This window comes from Actinia tenebrosa, unplaced genomic scaffold (genome assembly GCF_029948245.1).
Source record: "Actinia tenebrosa isolate PJP-AT-01 unplaced genomic scaffold, QUT_ActTen_1.0 PGA_scaffold4__44_contigs__length_22323623, whole genome shotgun sequence".
NCBI classification, from domain to species: Eukaryota; Metazoa; Cnidaria; class Anthozoa; order Actiniaria; family Actiniidae; genus Actinia; species Actinia tenebrosa.
Genome location: NW_028292581.1, coordinates 15,604,524 through 15,632,093, shown reverse-complemented (window position 1 = coordinate 15,632,093; position 27,570 = coordinate 15,604,524). Strand labels below are relative to the sequence as shown.

Below are 27,570 nucleotides of genomic sequence, written 5' to 3'. Positions count from 1 at the left end.
TAACTGAGACGTTAGATGCTAGGAGATGTCATAATGTATAAAATACCTAATGCATGTTTGTGCGATATATCACAAACATATGTAAGAATATTGATTGTAAACAATTGTCCGATAAGTCATATTAGCCTGATAAAGATATTAAAAGCTACCCAAAGATAGGCTCCTTGATAATCCAAAGTAATTCAGTCACTTGTGTCTAAACGTAACCGGATTTCTTTATAAACAATTCCTTACCTTACAAAATCTAAAGATACAGTACAACTTGTATATATATCATGTTATGTTGGTGTTTCAGTATTTTCTTTTGTATTGTGGTACTTTTAGAATAAACATTTTCATAAGTTCAAACTTTTCCTTTTTCTCTTTTCCCTTCGTTTCGTCTCTTTTCCTTTCTTGCTTACTTTTTGCCCCTTTGCTTTCCTTTCTTTATCTTCTGACACGATTTAAAAAAAAATCCAAATCAAAGGGCACAAAAAACGATCGTTTTATGAATAAAGACAACGATGGTGAATTGCATTGTCATTCACCATTTGCACACGAAACATAAACAGTATCGAAATTCGATAAATATAAAACTCTCTGAGCTCGTTATGTCTCTACAAAGATTGCTATATTTCCTAGATTTATTGACGTTTGGAATACTGAGATCACAGGTAGCTCAAGCTTGATTTCTGGGGTGTCATGTTATAAGGAAAAGTATAAGATTCTTCAAAAGATCAATAAAATCATTGAAAAGTGAAATAAAGCCTCGAAATTTTACCTGATTATTGAGAACTAGCACTTCTTTCGTTCTGTGTGATTGAATTTAACCCATTTTCAGGATTTTTTCCGGGGGAAAAGAAAAGAAATGTGGGTGTCCCGAGCTTGAGGTCTGGTCACGTGGTCTCTAGAGGTTTGCGGTTTGAGGTATTCGTAAAAAAAATCTCAATCTAAAACTCCCTATTATTTTATTACACATTTTTAGGGCGATCAACTCTCGTGGACTCGCTCGTTCGCGATATGATTTGGGAACTCGTCAATAATCAAACTGCCTTTGGCGAACTCGTTAATAAAAGAAACATCTTTCGCGGCATCTTGAACTTTCTTGTTAATACCACCCGATTAATTCCTAATCCCGCGCTGAGCCTTGAATGTCAGCAACTAACGGCGAAAGAGGATGCGTAAACATTAATTTTCGACAAGTGATACCCAGCCACGCCCCTAATCAATCACTTTAATAATTTAGTAGTGACACTGATTGACAACTGTCACAAGGCAATAGATCACACTGTACACGGGATATTATATGCTCACAAAGGATTCGGCAACATGTTGCAGGATTTTGATTCAGCTTCAAAAACTCAAAGCAGAGTGGCGATTTTTTTGCAAGTTGATTTATGCAACAGCTTCATCAACGATTATTCGCACAACGCATACCCAAATTGCAGTTCGATACTCTAATACAAGCGAGGCGATGTCAACAAATAAGATGGCGGCTTTGAAAGAGACTACGCGAGGACTGAGGATGATGTTGTTACTTTTAAAAATCGCTAAAAATCCTACACAGTAACATGTTGATTTTCGAACGTACGTTGCGCGAAAAGTTGACTCGTGTACCGACGAGTCGTATCGCGAAAAATCACCCTTGCGAATCGTCCCGTATAACATCAGCTTAAGGTCACGATCATTTCCAAGAATCGCACAATAACTCAAAAGAAAACAATAAAAAATGCTCCTCCTAAATTATGCATTCATTGCGTCAAAGCATTTCAAGGAAGTAATTAGGTCACGCTCATTTCCAAGAATGGCCTGACCGAACACAGACAGACAACATTATTCAGACAACTCCCTCATCTCGTCTCAACTCCCGAAGACATGGAATCGTTTGTTGAAGATCTTAAGAAGGAACTCCAATGTTCCCTGTGTAATGATACTTTCACTGAACCAAAGATCTTGTCTTGTTTCCACACATTTTGTAAGCCTTGCGTCAAACGACACGCCGAGCAAGTCCACCAAATCAACATCTTCAAATGTCCTCGATGCAAATCACAAACTTCTCTACCAGAACTAAGCAGCGTCGAAGATCTACAGCCAAGTCTAATACATTCAAGAATCTTGAAGTGTCTGGCGTTGGTAGAAGGACAAAAGGCTTGTTCTGCTTCTGAGAGTCATTCGTCAGCTTCTTGGTATTGTTTTGATTGTGATCATTCACTGTGTCAAGAATGCGAGAAGAGCCATTCGTTCTTCATTAAAGATCACAAGGTCATTCGTTTGGCTGACTTGAAGAAAGAAGATATTCAGTTCGTAATATCAAGAGAAAATCCCTGTACAAGTCACCCTAATCACAGGCTAGAGTTTTTCTGTGAAGATTGTGATGCAATGATTTGCAGAACATGCTTGATAGATCACAGGGATCATAAGAATATGTCATTAGATAAGTTTGCTTCTATCAAGAAAGCTTTATTGTCAAAGCATCTACAGGTACTAGAGCAGTTGAGATTAGATGGCAAGAAAAAGATGCAACAAGAAAAGATTGCTAACACAATCAAACAACAAGGAGAAAAAGCAAAAAAAGAAGTCAAAGACAAAACCAAGAAAATCATCCAAATACTACAAGATAACGAACGAGAATTGCTGAGACAAATCGATGAGGAGTTGGACACAGCCACAACCAACTTGAATATAGTTCATCATATTCCAGCCGTCAAGGAATACATCAAGAATGTGATGGAAAGAGGACTGGCAAGTGAAATGATGAACATTCAAGAGACACAATGCTCTCACAAATTCATCTTCGACCATATTCCACCATACCCTAGAATACAATATGTTGCTAATCAAGACCTGATGCGACAAGTGAATTCAGGGCTGGGAGAAATACAAACTTGTTCGAAAACAGACCATGCTAAGAGCACTATTCAGGTGAAATCTGAGACAGAAGCTTTAACGAAAGAAAAGCTGATAGTGACGACTAAAAGCTCTACAGGAGAAGTCAATCATGATCCAAAGGATGTTATAGACGTTCAAATCAAGCCTGAAGAAAATGTGAAAATAGAAAAGAAACATGTGAGAACTGATGGTAAAGTAGAAGTTGAATTCATGGCTAAAGTAGCTGGTCAGTTGACAGCAGAGATTCAAGTGAATGGGAATCATGTATCTAACAGTCCACTAGTGGTGAATGTCAAGCCACAAGAGATGAAAACAACAGGACGGTTTAACATGAAAGGTGTAAATATAGATTCTAGTTGGTTAACAGGTATAGCAGTAAACAGAGAGAATAGCAGGATCGCTGTTTCAATTGTTTCTTCTGACTGTGTCCATGTATTTACCACTGATGGAAATCTCTTACTGACGTATGGTAGACGAGGTAGTGCACAGGGACAGTTGCATTGTCCTGAAGGTTTAGCATTTCTGAATGATACAGATTTAGTCATAGCAGACTGGGGTAATCATAGAATATGTATAGTGAACACTACAACAGGGACATTGGTAAAAACCTTTGGTAACAAAGGTAACGGTAATGGACAGTTTTATGTTCCATGGGGTGTACACGTTGATGACGATGGTAACATCATTGTGTGTGATCGTGATAATCATCGTGTTCAAGTCTTCACAAGAGACGGTGACTATCAATATCAGTTTGGTTTGACAACACAGGACGCGTTTGATCCATTTGATGTGATAACACATGATGGACTGTTTTACGTTAGTGATTATAATAATCACGTCATTCATGTATTTGAGAAGAAAGGTAACGTACCGACTAGAATATCGACGATTGGTGGTAAAGGCAGTGCTGGTGGTCAGCTGAATGGACCATGGGGCCTGGCTATTGATAATGACCATCATCTACTGGTGTGTGACTGTGGTAATAACTGCGTACAAAAATTCACATTGGATGGTCGTTTTGTAGGAAGGACTTTTGATGTAATCAATAACCCTAGATATATAACTGTTTTAAAGGATGGTCAGTTATTAGTTAGTACGTATGGTTCTGGTGTCTGGTGTGTAAAGTAGAATTGGCTAATATTATGCTGTAACACATTTGACCCGTATGACAAATTGAGTGATATCCCTGAGTTTGACATGTGCTAAAATATTACCATTCACAGTTTATACATTTAATATCTGTTTTTATTCTTTTTTACTTTTGTTTTCGTTTGGTTTCTTTTGTCTCTTTTCACTGCTCCACTTTTCTGTTATTGCTGTTTTGTCCTTTTCGTTTTCTTTGTTTTTTTCTTTGTTTTTTTTTTCTTTTCTACAGTTAAGCTTCTTAATCGAATACAGTAAAAACGTTCTTATAGAAATGGTACTTAAGTCAAATTTAGGCTAACAAGGTTCTTAAAATAGGTTTTCGTATTTCCATATGAATTTCATTGAAATATTTTATAAGTATAATCTCATAATACAATATAAATAATTTATATTCATATTTGTACTCTGTACTCTTAGTAGTACATTATTTGAATGGCTAACACAATAGACATCAACACTATTTTGGCTTGAAAGCAAAAAAAAAAATGTCATATAAAGTTTTAGTTACAGTTAGTTTAAATATAATCAGATGATGATCTTGATTCAGTTTCTCTACCAATGTCATATACACTTTTACAGTAACTCCACTGATAAAAACCTAACTTGAAATTTTAGCTGTAATAGATTCTTATGTGGAGGGGGCTTAAAATGAAAATTTTAGCCTAACAGGTTCTTAAAAACCAAGTTCTTATACGCGGGTTTTTATTGTATTCATATGTCTAATACGAAAATAGAAAAGAAAAGGAACAAATAAATGACAAAAAAGTGTAGAGTGAAAGGAGACGAAAGATTATATATAATCTTTCACAATATAGTGGCTCGTATTATTTCAGATCTTCCATTTCTATCCGCTAATGTTGTTTTGGAAAGATATTAAAACCAAAAAATTGCAGCTTGGTTGTAGAGAAGAGTCGAGCTTCGAATTTTTATCGATAGATGTATAAATAGCCTTTTTACGAATAGCTATTGAAGTTTAGTGAAGACTTTCATAGTTATAACACATTATAAAATAACTGCTCTAAATCTTGCTTTCTGATTGGTTGGGAGCTCGTGCTTCATTAGAGCACACAGCACGTGCATGCACTTTCATTTGCGTCACTCCTATCTAAAATAACACTTATTGTAATTTGTATTTTATGAAAGAAATAATAAACTTGCTGCGCTGTGTACGTGTGGAGTTACAAAGCAATTGGTGATTGACAGAACACTCGAGAAGTGTCGAGAAACACTCCGGTACGTGTCATGCTTCTCCTAACACTTCTCTCGTGTTCTGCCAACCCCCGCGTACTTTATAACTACACACAGCACGCATGCGCGTTCTCTATTTTTTCATTCATTTATAATACATTTGATAATGTTACTAAATAATAAATTTGACAATATTACTATTATTAGTATATCAATGGAGACTGAAAATGAGTTTTATGTGAAATTTGCTCCGCAGACCTGGAGTAATGCATGCTCAATACGTGTGCTACAGCGACGTGAACAATCTGGTACCCAGAGCCTTTATTTCTTACTGCGCATACATGAAGGCTCTGGGTACGAGATTGCGACGCGAATAGAATATTTTAGTATTTTCCTGAGTGTTTCTGCTCAGGACCCTAACCCTAACCATTATCATTTCCTAATACCGCATTTACTGAATTACTCTTAGTTCATTCTCAAGAAATTTAAACGTACCTTTTCTTATGCTTATTTATAATATTCCTTTTCTAGTCGTTTAGGAGCCAATTATATTACTTTATGTGATGCAACCTGCATCTATCTTTCCTTGATTAATTTGATATAAATAATCCGAAGGTAAAGCTATGTGTAATTGTGAGCATGCTCAGTGCTAGACGTTATCCCAGATCCAACTGTGATGAGATTCCATGCCCCGATATAAATAGCTGATTTCACTCTTTATTGGATGAGAAGTTTGTAAGTGTTTAAATAAAGTCCGAAAGCAATTTTCACGTAACGTTGTTAAGCAGATGACGTAAGACGATTGATAAACGTTTAATTATCGATTTGCTAACATCTTAGTTAGTGAGTGAGTGAGTGACACATTTGCATATTCAGACCCCTCACGATAACTTGTTTCTACGCTTCTCGTATCCACGAGTTCAAAACCACATCTAGCTCTTAACATGTGATAATTTCTATTTATTTTTTTCCGGTCCGGTATCCTAAAAAATCGTGCGTTCTGATTGGCTGTTTGAGCGGGCGGTATTTTGTCAGTATCTGCCCGCGCGCGCGGTCCGGTATCCTTTGCCGCTAAACGTGAACACAAAACGATTACAAAAACAAGTAAACAAAATACGGGAAAAAAATAAATAAGTTATTTACCGTCCTATAGTCGGTCCGGATAGGGAAAAACTGTGCCCTCGGTCTTGAAAACGTATATTCTCACCTCGGGCACAGTTTTTCCCTATCCGGACCTCCTGGCCGGTAAATAACATATATGTATCATATGGTCACCTTTTTACGTTTGGCTCAACATATCGTCTTAACGGTGAAGAGTGACGGATAAAAATTATCAATTTTATTCAACACCTAAGTGAATGACGTCATTTACTCAACCCTATTGTTCTTTTCGCTTTTAAAACAAAATTTCTCAACAGCAAGTGGCGCCCAGGATAAAATTTTCACTGATATGGTTTTCATGATCATAATTGTGTCATATTATCCTTAAATACTTCAATTATTTGGAATTTCGAAAATTGGGGCAGTTCCATCCAAGTGCTCAACCCTTTAAAGGCAGTGCAATGGGTCTATTGAATCTGAATAACCTTCCCACTATTCACTCTTTTAATTCCATTTTCTTTCAGATCACTGGTCGCTCTTTCTCTCATTCTCTCCCTTCTACTTTACGAACCCGCACCACTGTACATCCTAGACGAGGTAGAAGCAGCCCTCGATCTCTCACACCCCCAAAACATCGGTCAAATGGTGAAATCCCACTTCAAACATTCCCAGTTCATCGTAGTCTCACTCAAAGACGGCATGTTCAACAATGCCAATGTTCTCTTCAAGACCAAGTTCGTCGATGGCGTCTCCACAGTGACTCGCTATGCGCAGAATCCATCTAGCCGTGGAGGTGACCATACAACGGGTAAAACCACAGCTAAGAAGGGTCAAGATAGATCTAAGAGAGTCAAGATAGATACGACGCCACAAAAGCTGACCACCACTCACTCTTTAACGTCTTCCTAGATCTACATCTTAGCGACCCTATACAAAGATCTATAATTTCTTAAGATATAGCAGGGTTTGTGTTGGTTAAGTTCTTGGGTTGCAAAACAGTAGGAAATGAGACGTGGCAGCCATGTTGGAAGATACCTCCGATCCAACATGTCGACTATGATGTCATATCAGGAGTGTGCGATCGGGTTCTTTTGGCGCATGATCAGCAATGTCTCAGTTATTTAATACATTTTTTCGTGGCTCGTGTTTGATCTCTTTCTCTAGGCACGTGGAAATCCCCACCGTCATATAAGATTAACATCTAATACCCTGCTCTAACTGAGAACTTAGAGGCTAGGAGATGTCATAATGTATAAAATACCTAATGCATGTTTGTGCGATATATCACAAACAAATGTAAGAATATTGATTGTAAACAATTGACCCATATGTCACATTAGTCTAATTAAAGATATTAAAAGCTATCCAGAGGGCTCCTTCATAGTCCAAAGTAATTCAGTCACTTGTGTCTAAGCGAACCAGGATTTCTTTACAAACAATTCCTTACCTTACAAAATCTAAAGATACAGTACATCTTCTATATATATCATGTTATGTTGGTGTTTCAGTATTTTCTTTTGTATTGTGGTACTTTTAGAATAAACATTTTCATAAGATCAAAGTTTTCCTCTTTCTCTTTTCCCTTCGTCTCCCTTCCTTTCGTCGCTTTTCTTTTCTTGCTTACTATCTGCCCCTTTGCTTTCCTTTCTTTATCTTCTAACACCGGTTTAGAAAATACCCCAATGGCACAAAAACGACCGTTTTATGGATGAGACAACTTATGGTAGATTGCATTGTCATCCACCGTTTGCACACGAAATCTTTCGGAAAACTTTCGAAATTCGATAATTAGAAAATTCTCTGAGCTCGTTATGTCGCCACAAAGATTTCTATATCCTAGAAAATTTTCCTTTGCTATCAAGGTAGTTCCGGACCCTTGCTACTGCGCATCCATTTCGCGCATCTCGTTTTTTACCCTTTATTTGCGCTGTTTTGAAAATTGATTCAAATAATGTCAGAAGTTGAATCCTTTTCTATAACTTATCAAACTATTTTGCTAATTCATGGACCTTTTGAGGCAAAAATGAAATGTTTTCAAAACATGCTTAGATTTTCATTGCCTGACTTTGATCACTCTTGATTCAAAACAACAAATTCATAACTTTATAAAAATGAAGTAACAAAAAATGAATTTGACATGTTATTCTCAAAATCAATTCGAAATACGTCTTAGATTCTCTGGAGGTTACAAAGAGGATTTGACAAGTTTCAGCAGGTTAATGTACTAGAACCCAGTCCCGCGCGGACAGGATTTGTGTTTTTTAGATCAAAAACCTTGGATTTAGTCGCTCATAGCTCGTCTATTAGTACGGTGACCTCCAATTTTTTTCTTTTTATTTAAAGCTAGGTATTATTTTCTTTGGATTTAGTGCAGAAAGAAAAAAATTAATAGTTAAAATTGTCATGAATTTTCAACATTTTTACAACCACAGACGCATATGACTGCGCCGAATTGCAAGCAATTTCGCTTTTAGAATTTAATTTTCACGCCACTTTCAAAAGATTTGATCGATTTTTTATCAAGGTATGTTTCCTAGATTCAACAACTATCGTTTAAAACAGTTTTCTGTTTTTCTTTATTAAATGCAATCGAGCAATTCGAATTCATTGGCGGGGACAGATTTTCGGCAAAAACGCGCGGAAAACTGAAAAATCACACCTTTTTGACGCCTTATATCTCGATAACCAATACGGGGACCCCCTTCTTTTTTATTATTATTATTATTTGAATGCCCTAACAATAAACTTCGAATGACAGAATTAAAAAAAAATATTCATAGAAGAATTTTGAAGATCCGGTACTACCTTAAACAAGCGAATATCTCTATGAATGCTCGCAAAAGATTCGGCAACATGTTGGAAGTTCTTGGTTCAGCTCCAAAAAATCGCAACGCATAGAGAATAGCGAACACTTTGAAAGTTGATTCGTGTAAGAGCTTCATCAACAATTTTTCACACAACCCCTAAATTGCAGTTCAATGCTCTAATACGTACTTTGCGCGAGTAGTTGACTTGTGTATAAAAAAAATCGTCCCGTGTAACATCAGCTTAAGGTCACGCTCATTTCCAAGAATCGCTCAATAGCTCAACTATTAAGAAACCGAAAAAAATATGCATTCATGGCGTGACATCATTTCAAGGAAGTAAGGTCACGCTCATTTCCAAGAATCGCCTGACCAAAGACTGACAAACAACATTATTCAGACAACTACCTCATCTCGTCTCAACTCCCGAAGACATGGAATCGTTTGTTGAAGATCTTAAGAAGGAACTCCAATGTTTCCTGTGTAATGATACTTTCACTGAACCAAAGATCTTGTCTTGTTTCCACACATTTTGTAAGCCTTGCGTCAAACGACACGCCGAGCAAGTCCACCAAATCAACATCTTCAAGTGTCCTCGATGCAAATCACAGACTTCTCTACCAGAACTAAGCAGCGTTGAAGATCTACAGCCAAGTCTACTACATTCAAGAATCGTGAATGGTCTGACGTTGGTAGAAGGAGAAAAGGCTTGTTCTGCTTCTGAGAGTCATTCGTCAGCTTCTTGGTATTGTTTTGATTGTGATCATTCACTGTGTCAAGAATGCGAGAAGAGCCATTCGTTCTTCATTAAAGATCCGCACAAGGTCGTTCGTTTGGCTGATTTGAAGAAAGAAGATATTGAGTTCGTAATATCAAGAGAAAATCCTTGTACAAGTCACCCTCATCACAGGCTAGAGTTCTTCTGCGACGATTGTGATGCAATGATTTGCAGAACATGCTTGATAGATCACAAGGATCACAAGACAATGTTATTAGATAAGTTTGCTTCGATCAAGAAAGCTGAATTGTCACAGCATCTGCAGGTACTAGAGCAGTTGAGATTAGATGACAAGAAAAAGCAGCAACAAGAAAAGATTGCTAACACTATCAAACAACAAGGAGAAAAGGCAATAAAAGAAGTCAAAGACAAAACCAAGAAGATCATCCAAATACTACAAGACAACGAACGAGAATTGCTGAGACAAATCGATGAGAAGTTGAACACAGCCACAACAAACTTGAATATAATTCATCATATTCCAACCGTCAAGGAATACATCAAGAATGTGATGGAAAGAGGACTGGCAAGTGAAATGATGAACATCCAACAGACACAATGCTCTCAGAACTTCATCTTCAACCATATTCCACCATACTCTAGAATTAAATATGTTGCTAATGCAGAGCTGATGCGACAAGTGAATTCAGGGTTGGGAGAAATACAAACTTGCTTGAAAACAGACCACACGAAGAGCACTATTCAGGTGAAATCTGAGACGGACGCTTTGAAGAAAGAAAAGCTGATAGTAACGACTAAAAGCTCTGTAGGAGAACTCAATCATGATCCAAGGGATGTTATAGACGTTCAAATCAAGCCTGAAGAAAATGTGAAAATACAAAAAAAACATGTGAGAACTGATGGTAAAGTAGAAGTTGAATTCATGGCTAAAGTAGCTGGTCAGTTGACAGCAGAGGTTCAAGTGAATGGGAATCATGTATCTAACAGTCCACTAGTGGTGAATGTCAAGCCACAAGAGATGAGAACAACAGGACAGTTTAATGTGAAAGGTATAAATATAGCATCTAGTCATTTAAGTGGTATAGCAGTAAACAGAGACAACAGCAGGATCGCTGTTTCAAATGATTCTTCTGACTGTGTCCATGTGTTCACCACTGATGGAGATCTCTTATTCACGTATGGTAGTCAAGGTAGTGCACAGGGACAGTTGTATGGTCCTCAAGGTTTAGCATTTCTGAATGATACAGATTTAGTCATAGCAGACTGTGTTAATGATAGAATATGTATAGTGAACACTACAACAGGGACATTGGTAAAAACCTTTGGTAACCATGGTAACGGGGATGGACAGTTTTATCATCCTTGGGGAGTACACGTTGATGACGATGGTAACATCATTGTGTGTGATCGTGATAATCATCGTGTTCAAGTCTTTACAAGAGACGGTGACTATCAATATCAGTTTGGTTTGACAACACAGGACAAGTTTGATCCAATTGATGTGATAAAACATGATGGACTGTTTTACGTCAGTGATTATTATAATCACGTTATTTACGTATTTGAGAAGAAAGGTAACATACCGACTAGAATATCGACGATTGGCTTTGAAGGCAGTGCTGATGGTCAGCTAAATAGACCATGTGGTCTGGCTATTGATAATGACCATCATCTACTGGTGTGTGATAATGGTAGTAACCGCGTACAAAAATTCACATTAGATGGACGTTTTATAGGAAGTACTTGTAATGTAATCAAGAACCCTAGATATATAACTGTTTTAAAGGATGGTCAGTTATTAGTTAGTACGTGGGGTTCTGGTGTCTGGTATATAAAGTAGAATTGGCTAATAATTTTCAATATTTGATCGATATGACATATTGAATGATATCCCAGGGTTTGACATGTGCTAAAATATGACCATTCGCAGTTTATACATTTGATATCTGTTTTTATTCTTCTTTACTTTTGTTTCCTTTTGGTTTCTTTTGACTCATTTCACAGCTTCACTTTTTTGTTCCTTTTTATTGTTTTCTGTTTTAGTCTTTTAATCGATTATTCATATATCGAATACGAAACTAAAAAAGGGAAAGAAAAGAAAAAAGAAAAAAGAACAAAAAAGTGAAGCAGTGAAAGGAGTCAAAAGATCATATATATTCTTTCACAATAAAGCGGCACGTATTATTTCAGATCTCCTTCCATTTCTAACGCTACTGATGTTTCGGAAAGATTAAATGGGGAATGTCAGCTTTATCGTAGAGAAGAATAAAGCGTCGTGCTTTTTTTATCGATAGGTATTAATGTTTAGTAAAGACTTTTATAGTTCTATGACAATATTTGTAAGAAAGGTAAAAATAGAACTGAATTTGGGTCTCTGAACAACAAATAATTTTGTATCTGATGATTGGCATAAGTTTGATGTATATATAAGGAATGCATCCTCTTTAAGGTATTAGGATACGAAAAATGACAATTTGCTCGAAAAATTTTTTTTTTTGAAATTTCGTAACTTTAAACTTTTGTCTTTCATATGTTAGTGAAACTTCTTGCAATTTTTGATTTGAAAAACCAAAATTTTGAGACAAATCGAAATCGTGACTTTATCAAGACCAGAAATGTCCCGTCGCTTGCAATAACGTGGAGTCCAAATGCTCCTTTGTCCTTGTAAAAAGATTCTACATTTTGATCGTCCAGAACAACAGATAATATATGACAAGTGATGACAAAATGGAAGGCTGAAGGTGTTTTAACCAACACCATCGTGGCTCCCTGCAGCTTCCGGCTCCAAACAAAGATATGTATTTTTCTCGAACTTTTTTTGCCGCTAAAACCTCATCTTCGAAAAGCTAAAAGTCCCTTCGATTTCATTCGATTTTTCTAAAATTTGGAGAGTTTAAAAAGAAACTCATGATCTAAAAAAGACTGTCTCCGATTTTGGAAATCTAATTTCTTTCCAAAGTTATGACGCTTTTTACTCTAAACAACACTCCAAAAGCAATCGCCGAACTTTGGTAAAAAATAGCGAGAGATATAAAACAGATATCAAAAATCTGGGACACCCTTTATGAGCTTATTATCTCCTGAGTATGTTAAGACATTTTTCGCAAACATAGCTTAAAATGTACGTGTCCGTTAACGTTTTTACTGAGGCATGGTCAAATTTCGCTTCGAGGACAATAACGTGAACAACAATTTAAAAAATCGTATTTTGAAGATTTGTTCATAAACTATGTTTAGCAGAAAATGTATACTTTGTTTGTGTTATACTATAAAGCAAGCGCGTTATCCCGCGGCCGTGGCGACTAGCTGAGACTGTATTTGTCCTGATTTCTGATTAGTTCAAATTCAGTTTCTCGACCATGCTTGTAAATAGCCAACTGGTTTGCCTCCTTGCCAGTTGGGATTCTTAACGTACTTTATGTTCCTTTGATTATTTCTTCATTTCAGTTTATTAATTTGTGGACTACACTGTAAACTAGCAGTTAGCTAAGTGTACCCTCCATGTTAAATAAGGTTAAATTTTTATTTTATTTTTTATATCAGGTAGGCTTCCAAGTCTAAAGCCAAAATATTGTGAGGTCGTTGAATTATTCATTGGATTATATCACTAGGATACAATAGACAAATTTAAGGATTTTTAAAATCTAGAGGTTTGGGGACCGGTCATTCTTTTTCGTCTGAGGGAAAGGGAGTCAGGGAGGCTATCGTTAATATCCTCCAACCCTCCAGCCAATAAATAATGGCCGATCCTTTAGTAATGGAAAGAAACTTGCTTGTCGATTATTAACAATTTTTCAATAAACTCATGAAAAAGGCTACAGTTTGAGAGTAGTGAATTATTTGGTTGAAGCAAAAAGAAACCTACAATTTTCGGGAACCCTAAACTAAACGTCTTGTAGCTCATCATCATCATTTCCTAATACCGCATTTACTGAATTACTCTTAGTTATGCTTCATATGTTCATTTATAGATTTATAGTATTCTTCTCTAGTTTACGAGTCTATTCTTTTTTTTTTTTTTTTTTTTTTTTTTTTTGTTGTTGTTGTTGTTTTTTGTTTTGTTTTGTTTTGTTTTTTGTTTTTTTTGTTTTTTTGCCTTTTCTTCAGTTTAGCTTCTTAATCGAATACAGTAAAAACGTTGTTATAGAAATGGTACTTAAATCAAATTTAGGCTAACAAGGTTCTTAAAATAGGTTTTCGAATTTCCATATGAATTTCATTGAAATATTTTATAAGTATAATCTCATAATACAATATAAATAATTTATATTCATATTTGTACTCTGTACTCTTAGTAGTACATTATTTGAATGGCTAACACAATAGACATCAACACAGTATTTTGGCTTGAAAGAAAGAAAAAAAATGTCATGTAAAGTTTTAGTTACAGTTAGTTTAAATATAATCAGATGATGATCTTAATTCTGTTTCTTTGTTTTTTAATTTCAGTTTTTTTGTTTTGTTTTGTTTTTGTTTTTTTTTTGTTGTTTTTTTTTGGTTTTATCTGGTGCAAATGTGAGCATGCTCAGTGATAGACATCATCCCATATCGAACAGTGAGATTCCATGTCCCGATATAATTAGCTAATTCCACCCTTTATTGGAAAAGAAGTTTGTAAGTGTTTGTATGAAGTCCGAAAGTAAGTTTCGCGTAACATTCGTAAGCCCATGACTTAAGGTGACTGCCTACTCTGTTTGGAAAACAATCGAAACTTTTTTTAAAACTTCGATTTTCCGAATTGAAATGTAATGCTGATTCCAAATCTGGAAAGAAAAATTGGGTGTCCCGGGCTTGTTTTCGAGATAATCAGCATTTAATGGAAGCCTACGCGCGAGCTTTTGGAGCAAAACTTGCGGCATCGGAGGTGATTAGAAAAAAATTAAGATTCACAAGATAATAGTTATTTGCAAACTTTATGATTGCGCGAATGAAGGCTAGTCAATCATTCTACAATAATACATGGATATTTTCGATAAAAAGACGAAGAGATACATTGATTTGTCATATTTTGTAGTTGCGGTGCTCTTAAAAAATCTCATAAAGTCGAACAAAAATCCCTACAAAAATCTATTTTTTCATGTGTTAGAAATATAAACTTTTTCTAATATAAATGTTGATATAACCTAGATTTTTAGGAGTTTTTTCGAATGACCTTGTAAAAAATAGAGTCCCGTGCAAAATTTGAGGGTTTTGCACTGTTGAAGCTCAAAACGCGTATGGTTCTTCAATAAAATCTTGTAGATTTTTCAGCGGTTTTTGAGCGCGCGCACCTCGTGGGCTCAAATCGAACGTTCAAAAGTAGGCAGTCACCTTAAGACGATTAATAAACGTTAAATTAACCAACGCCTTGAGCTAGAGAGTAAGTGAGCGAGTAAGTGGCACATTTACATATTCAGACGCCTTACGATATCTCGTTTCTATGCTTCGCGGGTATCCACGACGTTCACAACGATGTCGTGCTCTGGCTTAACATGTGATAATATTTATGTATCATATGGTTACATTGCTACGATTGGTTCGCGTATATTCTCAACCCCTTAAAGGTAGTGCACGGTGCTGATATTATTCCCGCGCATATTGCCGGGCGTCCTGGCGTTTGTCTATTTACATTATACCTTTTTACCGATACGGCGGCAATAATGAATTCTACTGTTTTATTTAAGACATGGGATGTCAAAAGGGGACAACTATTAGGAAATGTATAGACTGCACAGCTGACAGGATGTCTTTTCCATGACTTTACGCTTTTCAATGAGAAGCACATCTAAAAAGCAATTGAATTTACTGGTAGTTGGAAAAATATGCGAAACACCAAGACTTCAAATTATTTGAAAACGTAACCCTGCCTCTATGCTTTATAAATGTTCTACGTGTTTGCCACCTCGATATTCCATAATCCAAGATGGCCGCCGTATCAGTAAAAAGGTCTACTCTTTCATCACCTTTTGCGTGCGGTATTACTGAACAGAGCATGGCAAAATCTGTGGTAATAGATCTTTAAAGCTTCGATTTAATGTGCTTTCCCATTTCGGACCACGTGCCATTCTCTTCAAAATAAGTTTCTTTGTTTGAGTCGTATCCATATTCATGTGTCTTCGCATATACAACCTTTCAACGAAGAAATGATAATCTAGGGAATGAGATGTGGTCTAAAATGGGAAAACATTAAGCCAAATATGAATGATTCTATTGGATCGGAAAAACCTTCCCACTATTCACTCATTCATTTCCATTTTCTTTCAGATCACTGGTCGCTCTTTCTCTCATTCTCTCTCTTCTACTTTTCAAACCCGCACCACTGTACATCCTAGACGAGGTAGATGCAGCCCTCGATCTCTCACACACCCAGAACATCGGTCAAATGGTGAAATCCCACTTCAAACATTCCCAGTTCATCGTAGTCTCACTCAAAGACGGCATGTTCAACAATGCCAATGTTCTCTTCAAGACCAAGTTCGTCGATGGCGTCTCCACAGTGACTCGCTATGCGCAGAATCCATCAGGGTCAAGATAGATCAAAGAGAGTCAGGATAGATACGACGCCACAGCCACTGACCACCACTCAGTCTTTAACGTTTTTCTAGATCTACTTCTTTGCGACCGTCAGTCACTTTCAGCATACAATACTACGGAAAACCTGGAGGGACATTTCAGACTTCAGACTTCAGCCAGCGCTGCCCAGCCTTATGTTTGCATTTTGCAAAACTCAAGCTTTTTTCTTTTCGAGTTTCAAATTGTGGTCGAATATCAATCATCCGGCTTGATAGTTACATCCAGGTTCTAATGACTTCACTGACATTCACTGATTTATAATTTCAGACTTCAGAGTTGATGCCTGATCGTCAGACTTCAGAGTTGAAGCTTAAACTTCAGACTTCAGAGTTGAAACTTCAGATTTCAGATGATAATAAGTAAATTCCAAAATTGAAATTGCTTTGTTTGGCGACACTCTGCCCTAGGGGAGGGGAAATGGGAGGAGGGGAGAGGGTAAAGAAAAGAGGGCTCTCCCTTTTTCTCCTCCCCCCCCCCCCCCCACGAGGTCTGAGGATGATGTTGTTTCTTTTAAAAATCGCTAAAAATCCTGCACAGTTGCATGTTGATTTTCGAACGAACGTTGCGCGAGAAGTTATAACTCGTGTAACTTGTATTAAAAATCGACGAGTCGTCTCGCGAATAATCGCCGTTGCGAATAGTCCCGTGTAGCATCAGCTTAAGGTCACGCTCATTTCTAAGAATCGCACAATAACTCAAAACAAACTGATAAAAAATGCTCCTCCTAAATTATGCATTCATGTCGTCACAACATTTCAAGGAAGTAATTAGGTCACACTCATTTCCAAGAATCGCCTGACCAAAGACTGACAAACAACATTATTCAGACAACTCCCTCATCTCGTCTCAACTCCCGAAGACATGGAATCGTTTGTTGAAGATCTTAAAAAGGAACTCCGATGTTCCCTGTGTAATGATACTTTCACTGAACCAAAGATCTTGTCTTGTTTCCACACATTTTGTAAGCCTTGCGTCAAACGACACGCCGAGCAAGTCCACCAAATCAACATCTTCAAGTGTCCTCGATGCAAATCACAGACTTCTCTATCAGAACTAAGCAGCGTCGAAGATCTACAGCCAAGTCTAATACATTCAAGAATCTTGAAGGGTCTGGCGTTGGTAGAAGGACAAAAGGCTTGTTCTGCTTCTGAGAGTCATTCCTCAGCTTCTTGGTATTGTTTTGATTGTGATCATTCACTGTGTCAAGAATGCGAGAAGAGCCATTCGTTCTTCATTAAAGATCCGCACAAGGTCGTTCGTTTGGCTGATTTGAAGAAAAAAGATATTCAGTTCCTAATAACAAGAGAAAATCCTTGTTCAAGTCACCCTCATCACAGGCTAGGGTTCTTCTGTGAAGATTGTGATGCAATGATTTGCAGGACATGCTTGATAGATCACAAGGATCATAAGACAATGTCATTAGATAAGTTTGCTTCTATCAAGAAAGCTGTATTGTCAAAGCATCTGCAGGTATTAGAGCTGTTGAGATTAGATGACAAGGAAAAGCAACAACAAGAAAAGATTGCTAACACAATCAAACAACAAGGAGAAAAAGCAAAAAAAAGAAGTCAAAGACAAAACCAAGAAAATCATCCAAATACTACAAGACAACGAACGAGAATTGCTGAGACAAATCGATGAGAAATTGGAGACAGCCACAACAAACTTGAATATAATTCATCATATTCCAGCCGTCAAGGAATACATTAAGAATGTGATGGAAAGAGGACTGGCAAGTGAAATGATGAACATTCAAGAGACACAAAGCTCTCAGAACTTCATCTTCAACCACATTTCAATCTGGAGAATTGAATTTATTCATAATCAAGGGCTGACGAAACAAGTGAATTCAGGGCTAGGAAAAATACGCACTTTAGAAACAGACCACACGAAGAGCACTATTCAGGTGAAATCTGGGACGGAGCCTTTAAAGAAAGAAAAGCTGATAGTGACGACTAAAACCTTAACAGGAGAAGTCAATCATGATCCAAGCGATGTTATAGACGTTCAAATCAAGCCTGAAGAAAATGTGAAAATAGAAAAGAAATATGTGAGAACTGATGGTAAAGTAGAAGTTGAATTCATGGCTAAAGTAGCTGGCCAGTTGACAGCAGCGGTTCAAGTGAATGGGAATCATGTATCTAACAGTCCACTAGTGGTGAATGTCAAGCCACAAGAGATGAGAACAACAGGACAGTTTAACATGGAAGGTGTAAATATAGGAACTAGTGAAATAAGAGGTATAGCAGTAAACAGAGACAATAGCAGGATCGCTGTTTCAAGTGATTCTTCTGACTGTGTCCATGTATTCACCACAAATGGAGATCTCTTACTGACATATGGTAGTCGAGGTAGTGCACAGGGACTGTTGTATGGTCCTGAAGGCTTAGCATTTCTGAATGATACAGATTTAGTCATAGTAGAATGCGGTAATGATAGAATATGTATAGTGAACACTACAACAGGGACACTGGTAAAAACCTTTGGTAACCAAGGTAACGGGGATGGAGAGTTTCAATATCCTTGCGGTGTACACGTCGATGACGATGGTAACATCATTGTGTGTGATCATTATAATCATCGTGTTCAAGTCTTCACAAGAGACGGTGACTATCAATATCAGTTTGGTTTGACAATACAGGACAGGTTTACTCCTACTGATGTGATAACACATGATGGACTGTTTTACGTCAGTGATAAGAATAATCATGTTATTCATGTATTTGAGAAGAAAGGTAACGTACCGACTAGAATATCGACGATTGGTTGTAAAGGCAGTGCTGATGGTCAGCTGTATGAAGCATGGGGACTGTCTATTGATAATGACCATCATCTACTGGTGTGTGATTATAATAATAACCGTGTACAAAAATTCACATTGGATGGTCGTTTTGTAGGAAAGACTTGTGATGTAATCCATTCCCCTCTATTTATAACTGTTTTAAAGGATGGTCAGTTGTTGTTTAGTACGTGGGATTCTGGTGTCTGGTGTGTAAAGTAGAATTGAGTAATATTTTCAGTCACCATGTTTGATCGGTATGTCAAATTGAATGATGTTCCGGGGCTTGACATGTGCTAAAATATCACTATTCGCAGTTTATACATTTAATATATGTTTATTCTTTTTTACTTTTGTTTGCGTTTGCTTTCTTTTGTCTTCTTTCACTGTTTTTTGCTTCCCTTTTTTTCTTTTTTTCTTTTTCCTTTTTTTCTTTTTTTTCTTTTTTCTTTTTTCTTTTTTCTTTTTTAGTTTTTTATCAAATATTGATATATCGAATACGAAACTGAAAAAGAAAAGGAAAATAAAAAATTACCAAAAAGTGAAGTAGTGAAAGGAGACAAAAGATTCGATATAATCTTCCACCATAAAGCGGTTCGTATTATTTCAGATCTCCTTCCATTGTGATCCGCTACTGATGTTTTGGAAAGATTTTATGACAGCTTTATCATCAAAAAAAGGCGTCCTTCGTGCAATTTTTATTGATAGGTGTATAGATACCCGATAAAACACGATCTACGAGTTTATTAAACTACTTAAAAACACTCACGATGTATGTTCTGATATTGTACCTAATTCTTTACGAAATGAACCAAGTTTGATAGAGAAAATCAAAGTTAGATTTTATGCGAATGAAGACGAATCTAAATCAGATATAAATGAAGAAATAGAAAACGCGCGCGTGTTCTGTGTGCTGTCATAAAGCACGCGGGGGTTGGCAGAACACGAGAGAAGTGTTAGGAGAAGCACGACGCGTAGCGGAGTGCTTCTGGACACTTCTCGAGTGTTCTGCCAAACGGCCCAAGTGCTTTATGACTGCACACAGCACAGCAAGCAAGTTTTTTATTTCTTTTATAAAATACAAATTACAATAATAGATAGGAATGACGCAACGTAAAGTGCGCGCGCGTGCAATGTGCTCTCATAAAGCACGCGCTCCAAACCAATCATAACGCGAGATTCATAACAGTTATTTCATAAATCTCCTTCATGGTCATGATTTCTATTGTGTTTTATTCATGAATTATTAATGATTTTGGTTAAGTTTGCATAAGGAATGCATTCTCTTTTACTCAGTTAGAATAACTTTATAGTTAGAATAGCTAAATAGTATTATATATCTATTATAAACATTTTATATAGAAAATGTACCATCAGAAGGACTTCGAAGTTTAAAGCCAAAATATGGTTTAGTCGTTCAATTATTCATTGGATTACATCACTAGGATACAATAGACAAATTAAGGATTTTTAAAATCTAGAGGTTTGGGGACCGGTCATTAGTTTTGGTCTGAGGGAAGGAGAGTGGGGGAGGTGTCGGAGGACTTTCGTTCGTTGCGACATCTTGAAGATTAACTGCATGTTAACCCCAGCAAGAGGAACTAGTTATCTCAGTTTTCTTTTGATCTCTCATTTCTAGTGGCTGCTAATACCTGTCATATAATCCCCCCTCCAGTTGCCTGGCTAAGAAACATGTGATCCAATCCGATCCAATATGTCGACTATGATGTCATATCAGGAGTGTGCGATCGGGTTCTTTTGGCGCGTGATCAACAATGTCTCAGTTATTTAATACATTTTGTCGTGACTTGACATTAATCTGTTTCTCTAGGCACGTGGAAATCCCCACCATCATACGAGTAACATATAATACCCTGATCTAAACAGAGAACTTAGAGGCTAGAAGATGTCATAATATAAAAAATACCATTTTCTTGGGATATATCACAAACATATTATGTACTTATTGACTGAGTGGGAGGGCCGTACGGGAAAATATTTGGCTCGAGGTGATGCCGTACGGACCGAGCGCAGCGAGGTCCGTACAAATGACCGAGAGCCAAATATTTTCCCGTACGGCCCGACCTAACTCAGTCAATAAGCATTTTATCATATGACCCTCACGAAAATAAAAATAATTAAGAAAAAGAAAGCGCGCGGATTCGAGCAGGGCCGGACGGGTTTTTCCGGCCCGCTTACGTCAACCCGTCCGGCCCCCATCACGTGACTTTTTCCAATGGTTTTATTAGAGCGCGCGAGCAGGGCCGTACGGGTCATATGATAAGTAAGAATATTGACTGTAAACAATTTTTCGATAAGTCATATTAGCCTGATAAAGATATTTTTTTTAAAAACGCTTTCCAGAGATGGGCTCCTTTACAATCCAAAGTAATTCAGTCACTTGTGTCTAAACGAGCCAGGACTTCTTTATAAACAGTTCATTACCTTACGAAATCTAAAGATGCAATACAACTTTTGTATTGTGGACCTTTTAGAATAAACATTTTCATAAGATCAAAGTTTTCCTCTTTCTCTTTTCCCTTCATTTCCCTTCCTTTCGTCTCTTTTCCTTTCTTGCTCACTTTTTGCCCCTTTGCTTTCCTTTCTTTATCTTCTAACACCGGTTTAGAAAATACCCCAATGGCACAAAAACGACCGTTTTATGGATGAGACAACGATGGTATATAGTTGCATTGTCATCCACCATTTGCACACGAAATCTTTCGGAAAACTTTCGAAATTCGATAATTAGAAAATTCTCTGAGCTCGTTATGTCGCCACAAAGATTTCTATATCCTAGAAAATTTTCCTTTGCTATCAAGGTAGTTCCGGACCCTTGCTACTGCGCATCCATTTCGCGCATCTCGTTTTTTACCCTTTATTTGCGCTGTTTTGAAAATTGATTTAAATAATGTCAGAAGTTGAATCCTTTTCTATAACTTATCAAACTATTTTGCTAATTCATGGAACTTTTGAGGCAAAAATGAAATGTTTTCAAAACATGCTTAGATTTTCATTGCCTGACTTGGTCACTCTTGTTTCAAAACAACAAATTCATAACTTTATGAAAATGAAGTAAAAAATGAATTTGACATGTTATTCTCAAAATCAATTCGAAATACGTCTTAGATTCTCTGGAGATTACAAAGACGATTTGACATGCTTCAGACGGAGGTTAATGTACTAGAACCCAGTCCCGCGCGGACAGGATTTGCGTTTTTTGATCAAAAACCTTGGATTTAGTCGCTCATAGCTCGTCTATTAGTACGGTGACCTCCAATTTTTTCTTTTAATTTAAAGCTTCAACATTTTTAACCACAGACGCATATAACTGCGCCGAATTGCAAGCAATTTCGCTTCTAGAATTTAATTTTCACGCCACTTTCAAAAGATTGCATGGTTTTTTTTATCAAGGCATGTTTCCTAGATTCAACAACTATCGTTTAAAACAGTTTTCTGTTTTTCTTTATTAAATGCAATCGAGCAATTCGAATTCATTGGCGGGGACAGATTTTCGGCAAAAACGCGCGGAAAACTGAAAAATCACACCTTTTTGACGCCTTATATCTCGATAACCAATACGGGGACCCCCTTCTTTTTTATTATTATTATTATTTGAATGCCCTAACAATAAACTTCGAATGACAGAATTAAAAAAAAATATTCATAGAAGAATTTTGAAGATCCGGTACTACCTTAAACAAGCGAATATCTCTATGAATGCTCGCAAAAGATTCGGCAACATGTTGGAAGTTCTTGGTTCAGCTCCGAAAAATCGCAACGCATAGAGAATAGCGAACACTTTGAAAGTTGATTCGTGTAAGAGCTTCATCAACAATTTTTCACACAACCCCTAAATTGCAGTTCAATGCTCTAATACGTACGTTGCGCGAGTAGTTGACTTGTGTATAAAAAAAATCGTCCCGTGTAACATCAGCTTAAGGTCACGCTCATTTCCAAGAATCGCTCAATAGCTCAACTATTAAGAAACCGAAAAAAATATGCATTCATGGCGTGACATCATTTCAAGGAAGTAAGGTCACGCTCATTTCCAAGAATCGCCTGACCAAAGACTGACAAACAACATTATTCAGACAACTCCCTCATCTCGTCTCAACTCCTGAAGACATGAAATCGTTTGTTGAAGATCTTAAGAAGGAACTCCAATGTTCCCTGTGTAATGATACTTTCACTGAACCAAAGATCTTGTCTTGTTTCCACACGTTTTGTAAGCCTTGCGTCAAACGACACGCCGAGCAAGTCCACCAAATCAACATCTTCAATTGCCCTCGATGCAAATCACAGACTTCTCTATCAGAACTAAGCAGCGTCGAAGATCTACAGCCAAGTCTAATACATTCCACAATGTTGAAGGGTCTGGCGTTGATAGAAGGAGAAAAGGCTTGTTCTGCTTCTGAGAGTCATTCGTCAGCTTCTTGGTATTGTTTTGATTGTGATCATTCACTGTGTCAAGAATGCGAGAAGAGCCATTCGTTCTTCATTAAAGATCACAAGGTCGTTCGTCTGGCTGATTTGAAGAAAGAAGATATTGAGTTCGTAATAACAAGAGAAAATCCTTGTACAAGTCACCCTCATCATAGGCTAGAGTTCTTCTGTGAAGATTGTGATGCAATGATTTGCAGGACGTGTTTGATACATGATCACAGGAATCATAACACAATGTCATTACATAAGTTTGCTTCGATCAAGAAAGCAGTATTGTCAAAGCATCTACAGGTATTAGAGCAGTTGAGATTAGATGACAAGGAAAAGCAACAACAAGAAAAGATTGCTAACACTATCAAACAACAAGGAGAAAAGGCAAAAAAAGAAGTCAAAGACAAAACCAAGAAGATCATTCAAATACTACAAGACAACGAACGAGAATTGCTGAGACAAATCGATGAGAAGTTGAACACAGCCACAACAAACTTGAACATAATTCATTATATTCCAGCCGTCAAGGAATACATCAAGAATGTGATGGAGAGAGGGCTGGCAAGTGAAATGATGAACATTCAAGAGACACAATGCTCTCAGAACTTCATCTTCAACCATATTCCACCATACTCTAGAATACAATATGTTGCTAATGCAGAGCTGATGCGACAAGTGAATTCAGGGTTGGGAGAAATACAAACTTGCTTGAATACAGACCACACGAAGAGCACTATTCAGGTGAAATCTGAGACAGACGCTTTGAAGAAAGAAAAGCTGATAGTAACGACTAAAAGCTCTGTAGGAGAACTCAATCATGATCCAAGGGATGTTATAGACGTTCAAATCAAGCCTGAAGAAAATGTGAAAATAGAAAAGAAATATGTGAGAACTGATGGTAAAGTAGAAGTTGAATTCATGGCTAAAGTAGCTGGTCAGTTGACAGCAGAGGTTCAAGTGAATGAGATTCATGTATCTAACAGTCCACTAGTGGTGAATGTCAAGCCACAAGAGATGAGAACAACAGGACAGTTTAACATGGAAGGTGTAAATATAGGAACTAGTGAAATAAGAGGTATAGCAGTAAACAGAGACAATAGCAGGATCGCTGTTTCAAGTGATTCTTCTGACTGTGTCCATGTATTCACCACAAATGGAGATCTCTTACTGACATATGGTAGTCGAGGTAGTGCACAGGGACTGTTGTATGGTCCTGAAGGCTTAGCATTTCTGAATGATACAGATTTAGTCATAGTAGAATGCGGTAATGATAGAATATGTATAGTGAACACTACAACAGGGACACTGGTAAAAACCTTTGGTAACCAAGGTAACGGGGATGGAGAGTTTCAATATCCTTGCGGTGTACACGTCGATGACGATGGTAACATCATTGTGTGTGATCATTATAATCATCGTGTTCAAGTCTTCACAAGAGACGGTGACTATCAATATCAGTTTGGTTTGACAATACAGGACAGGTTTACTCCTACTGATGTGATAAAACATGATGGACTGTTTTACGTCAGTGATTATGATAATCACGTTATTCATGTATTTGAGAAGAAAGGTAACGTACCGACTAGAATATCGACGATTGGTGGTGAAGGCAGTGCTGATGGTGAGCTAAATGCACCTTGTGGCCTGGCTATTGATAATGACCATCATCTACTGGTGTGTGATTATGGTAATAACCGCGTACAAAAATTTACATTGGATGGTCGTTTTGTAGGAAAGACCTCTGTTGTAATCGAGGATCCTAGATATATAACTGTTTTAAAGGATGGTCAATTATTAGTTAGTACGTATGGTTCTGGTGTCTGGTGTGTAAAATAGAATTTGGCTATTATTTTACAATAACATATTTTCATCGGTATGTCATTTTGGTGATATCCCTGAGTTTGAAATGTGCTAAAATATGACCATTCGCAGTTTATACTCTTGTTTTCGTTTGGTTTCCTTTGGTCTCATTTCAAAGCTTCACTTTTTATTCAAATATTCATATATCGAGTACGAAACTAAACAAGAAAAGGAAGAAATAAATAAATAACAAAATAGTGAAGCAGTGAAAGGAGACAAAAGGTTATATATACTCTTTTACTTTATTATCCATTGTTATTCGCTACAGATGTTTTGAAAAGATCAAATAAGAAATGAGAGCTTTTTCGTAGAGAAGAATCGAGCTTTCTGCTATTTTTATTGATAGGTGTACAGATAGTCTTTTTACGAATAGGTATTGACGTTTGGTAAAGACTTTCATAGTTCTATGACAATATTTGAAAGAAAGTAAAAAAACTGAATTTGGGTCTCTGAACAACAAATAGTTTTGTATCTGATGATTGGCATAAGTTTGATGTTTACATAAGGAATGCATCCTCTTTTACTCAGTTAATATAACTTTTATCGTTAATTTTTTTTTATCAAATACTTTTACCAAATACTATATTTGTTATAGAAAATTTGCCATCAGAAGGACTTTGAAGTCTAAAGCCAAAATATGGTTTAGTCGTTCAATTGTTCATTGGATTTGATCACTAGGATACAATAGACAAATGAAGGATTTTTAAAATCTAGAGGTTTTGGGACCGGTCATTATTTTTGGTCTGAGGGAAGGAGAGTGGGGGAGGCGTCGGAGAACTTTCGTTCGTTGCGACATCTTGAAGATTAACTGCATGTTAACCCCAGCAAGAGGCACTAGTTATCTCAGTTTTCTTGTGATCTCTCATTTATAGTGGCTGCTAATACCTGTCATATAATCCCCCCTCCAGTTGCCTGGCTAAGAGACATGTGATCCCTTTATATCCTCCAACCCTCCAGCAAATAAAGAATGACCGATCTTTTGGTAATGGAAAGAAACTTGCTTGTCGACCTTGTGGATTATTAATAACTTTTCAATAAACTAGTGAGAAAGGCAGTTTGAGATAAGTGAATCATTGGGTTGAAGCAATATTTTCTGAAATTGGACTGGCTCGAATCCTCATTAATTATTCATCAATTTAACGACATTGATACGATCTCCTGCAGTCCCTAAAAGACAATGTAAGGTGCTGACATCTTTCTCGCACACGACGCCGGACATTCTAGCGTTTGTCTCTTTGCAATACAACTTTATAATAATACGGCGGCCATCTTGAATTCTATTGTTTTAATTGCCCTATATTTCACTATGACGTCACATCAAAACAATCTATAGTTCGAACGCAAAGAATCATGGTCGTCGGAGGGGGTCAAATCAACGCAAATGCACCTAAAATTATTCTAAAACCCGTATCAATCCACGAAGAGAAGTAGAATAGCCAGCAAACGCTCAGAATATTTTTTAGTACATATTAACACATATTAGATCCGACAACCAGGCCATTTTAGATTAAACTCTTTCACTAGGAGCAAATTTTGTTGAATTTTCTATTGGATTTGGCGATTCTATCCCCACATAAACAAGCAGTGACGCCATAGTGAAATAGGGCAATTAAGACAAAAGGGGTTTCTATTGGGTAATGTATAGAGTGCACAGCTGTCAAGGTGTCTTCATATGACTTCACGCTTTTCAATGAGAAGTTACATCTAAGAACCAATTGAATTTACTGGTAGTTGGAACAATATGCGAAACACCAAGACTTCAAATTATCTGAAAACATAACCACGTCACTCTATATTTTATAAATGTTCTACGTGTTTGCCACCTCGGCATTCCATAATTCAAGATGACCGCCGTATCAGTAAAAAGGTACATTCTTTCGCACTTTCATCAACTTTTGCGTGCGGTATTACTGCACAGAGCATGGCAAAAGCTGTAGGAAATAGACTCTTAAAGCTTCGGTTTAATGTTTTCCAATTTCCGACGACATGCCATTCCCTTCAGAATAAGTTTCTTTGTTTCAGTCGTAACCATATTCACGTGTCTTCTCGTGCACAACCGTCAAAAAAGAAATGATACTTTAAGGAATGACACGTGG

The 27,570-nt window shown here is 37.0% G+C and overlaps 3 protein-coding genes and 1 pseudogene across 3 annotated transcripts; all 4 read left to right on the top strand.

Moving 5' to 3' along the window:
* Positions 1 to 1,792: 1,792 nt before the first annotated feature.
* On the top strand, positions 1,793 to 5,338 carry LOC148907235 (E3 ubiquitin-protein ligase TRIM45-like). Its single transcript, XM_089037076.1, has one exon. The coding sequence runs from the start codon at positions 1,855 to 1,857 to the stop codon at positions 3,994 to 3,996; it is 2,142 nt and encodes a 713-aa protein (XP_088893202.1). The 5' UTR covers positions 1,793 to 1,854; the 3' UTR covers positions 3,997 to 5,338.
* A 4,141-nt stretch (positions 5,339 to 9,479) lies between these two features.
* On the top strand, positions 9,480 to 13,666 carry LOC116298180 (tripartite motif-containing protein 3-like). Its single transcript, XM_031706559.2, has one exon. It carries the CDS (start codon positions 9,542 to 9,544, stop codon positions 11,684 to 11,686), a length of 2,145 nt encoding a protein of 714 aa, XP_031562419.2. The 5' UTR covers positions 9,480 to 9,541; the 3' UTR covers positions 11,687 to 13,666.
* A 3,507-nt stretch (positions 13,667 to 17,173) lies between these two features.
* LOC148907234 (E3 ubiquitin-protein ligase TRIM45-like) lies at positions 17,174 to 19,941 on the top strand (annotated as a pseudogene).
* A 3,299-nt stretch (positions 19,942 to 23,240) lies between these two features.
* Positions 23,241 to 26,529, top strand: LOC116289024 (E3 ubiquitin-protein ligase TRIM45-like). Its single transcript, XM_089037074.1, has one exon. It carries the CDS (start codon positions 23,306 to 23,308, stop codon positions 25,448 to 25,450), a length of 2,145 nt encoding a protein of 714 aa, XP_088893200.1. The 5' UTR covers positions 23,241 to 23,305; the 3' UTR covers positions 25,451 to 26,529.
* The last annotated feature ends 1,041 nt before the right edge of the window (positions 26,530 to 27,570 follow it).

What these genes read in the sequence shown, in the direction of transcription:
- LOC148907235 (XM_089037076.1), top strand. Translation starts at nt 1,855, where the DNA reads ATGGAATCGTTTGTTGAAGATCTTAAGAAGGAACTCCAATGTTCCCTG.
- LOC116298180 (XM_031706559.2), top strand. Translation starts at nt 9,542, where the DNA reads ATGGAATCGTTTGTTGAAGATCTTAAGAAGGAACTCCAATGTTTCCTG.
- LOC116289024 (XM_089037074.1), top strand. Translation starts at nt 23,306, where the DNA reads ATGAAATCGTTTGTTGAAGATCTTAAGAAGGAACTCCAATGTTCCCTG.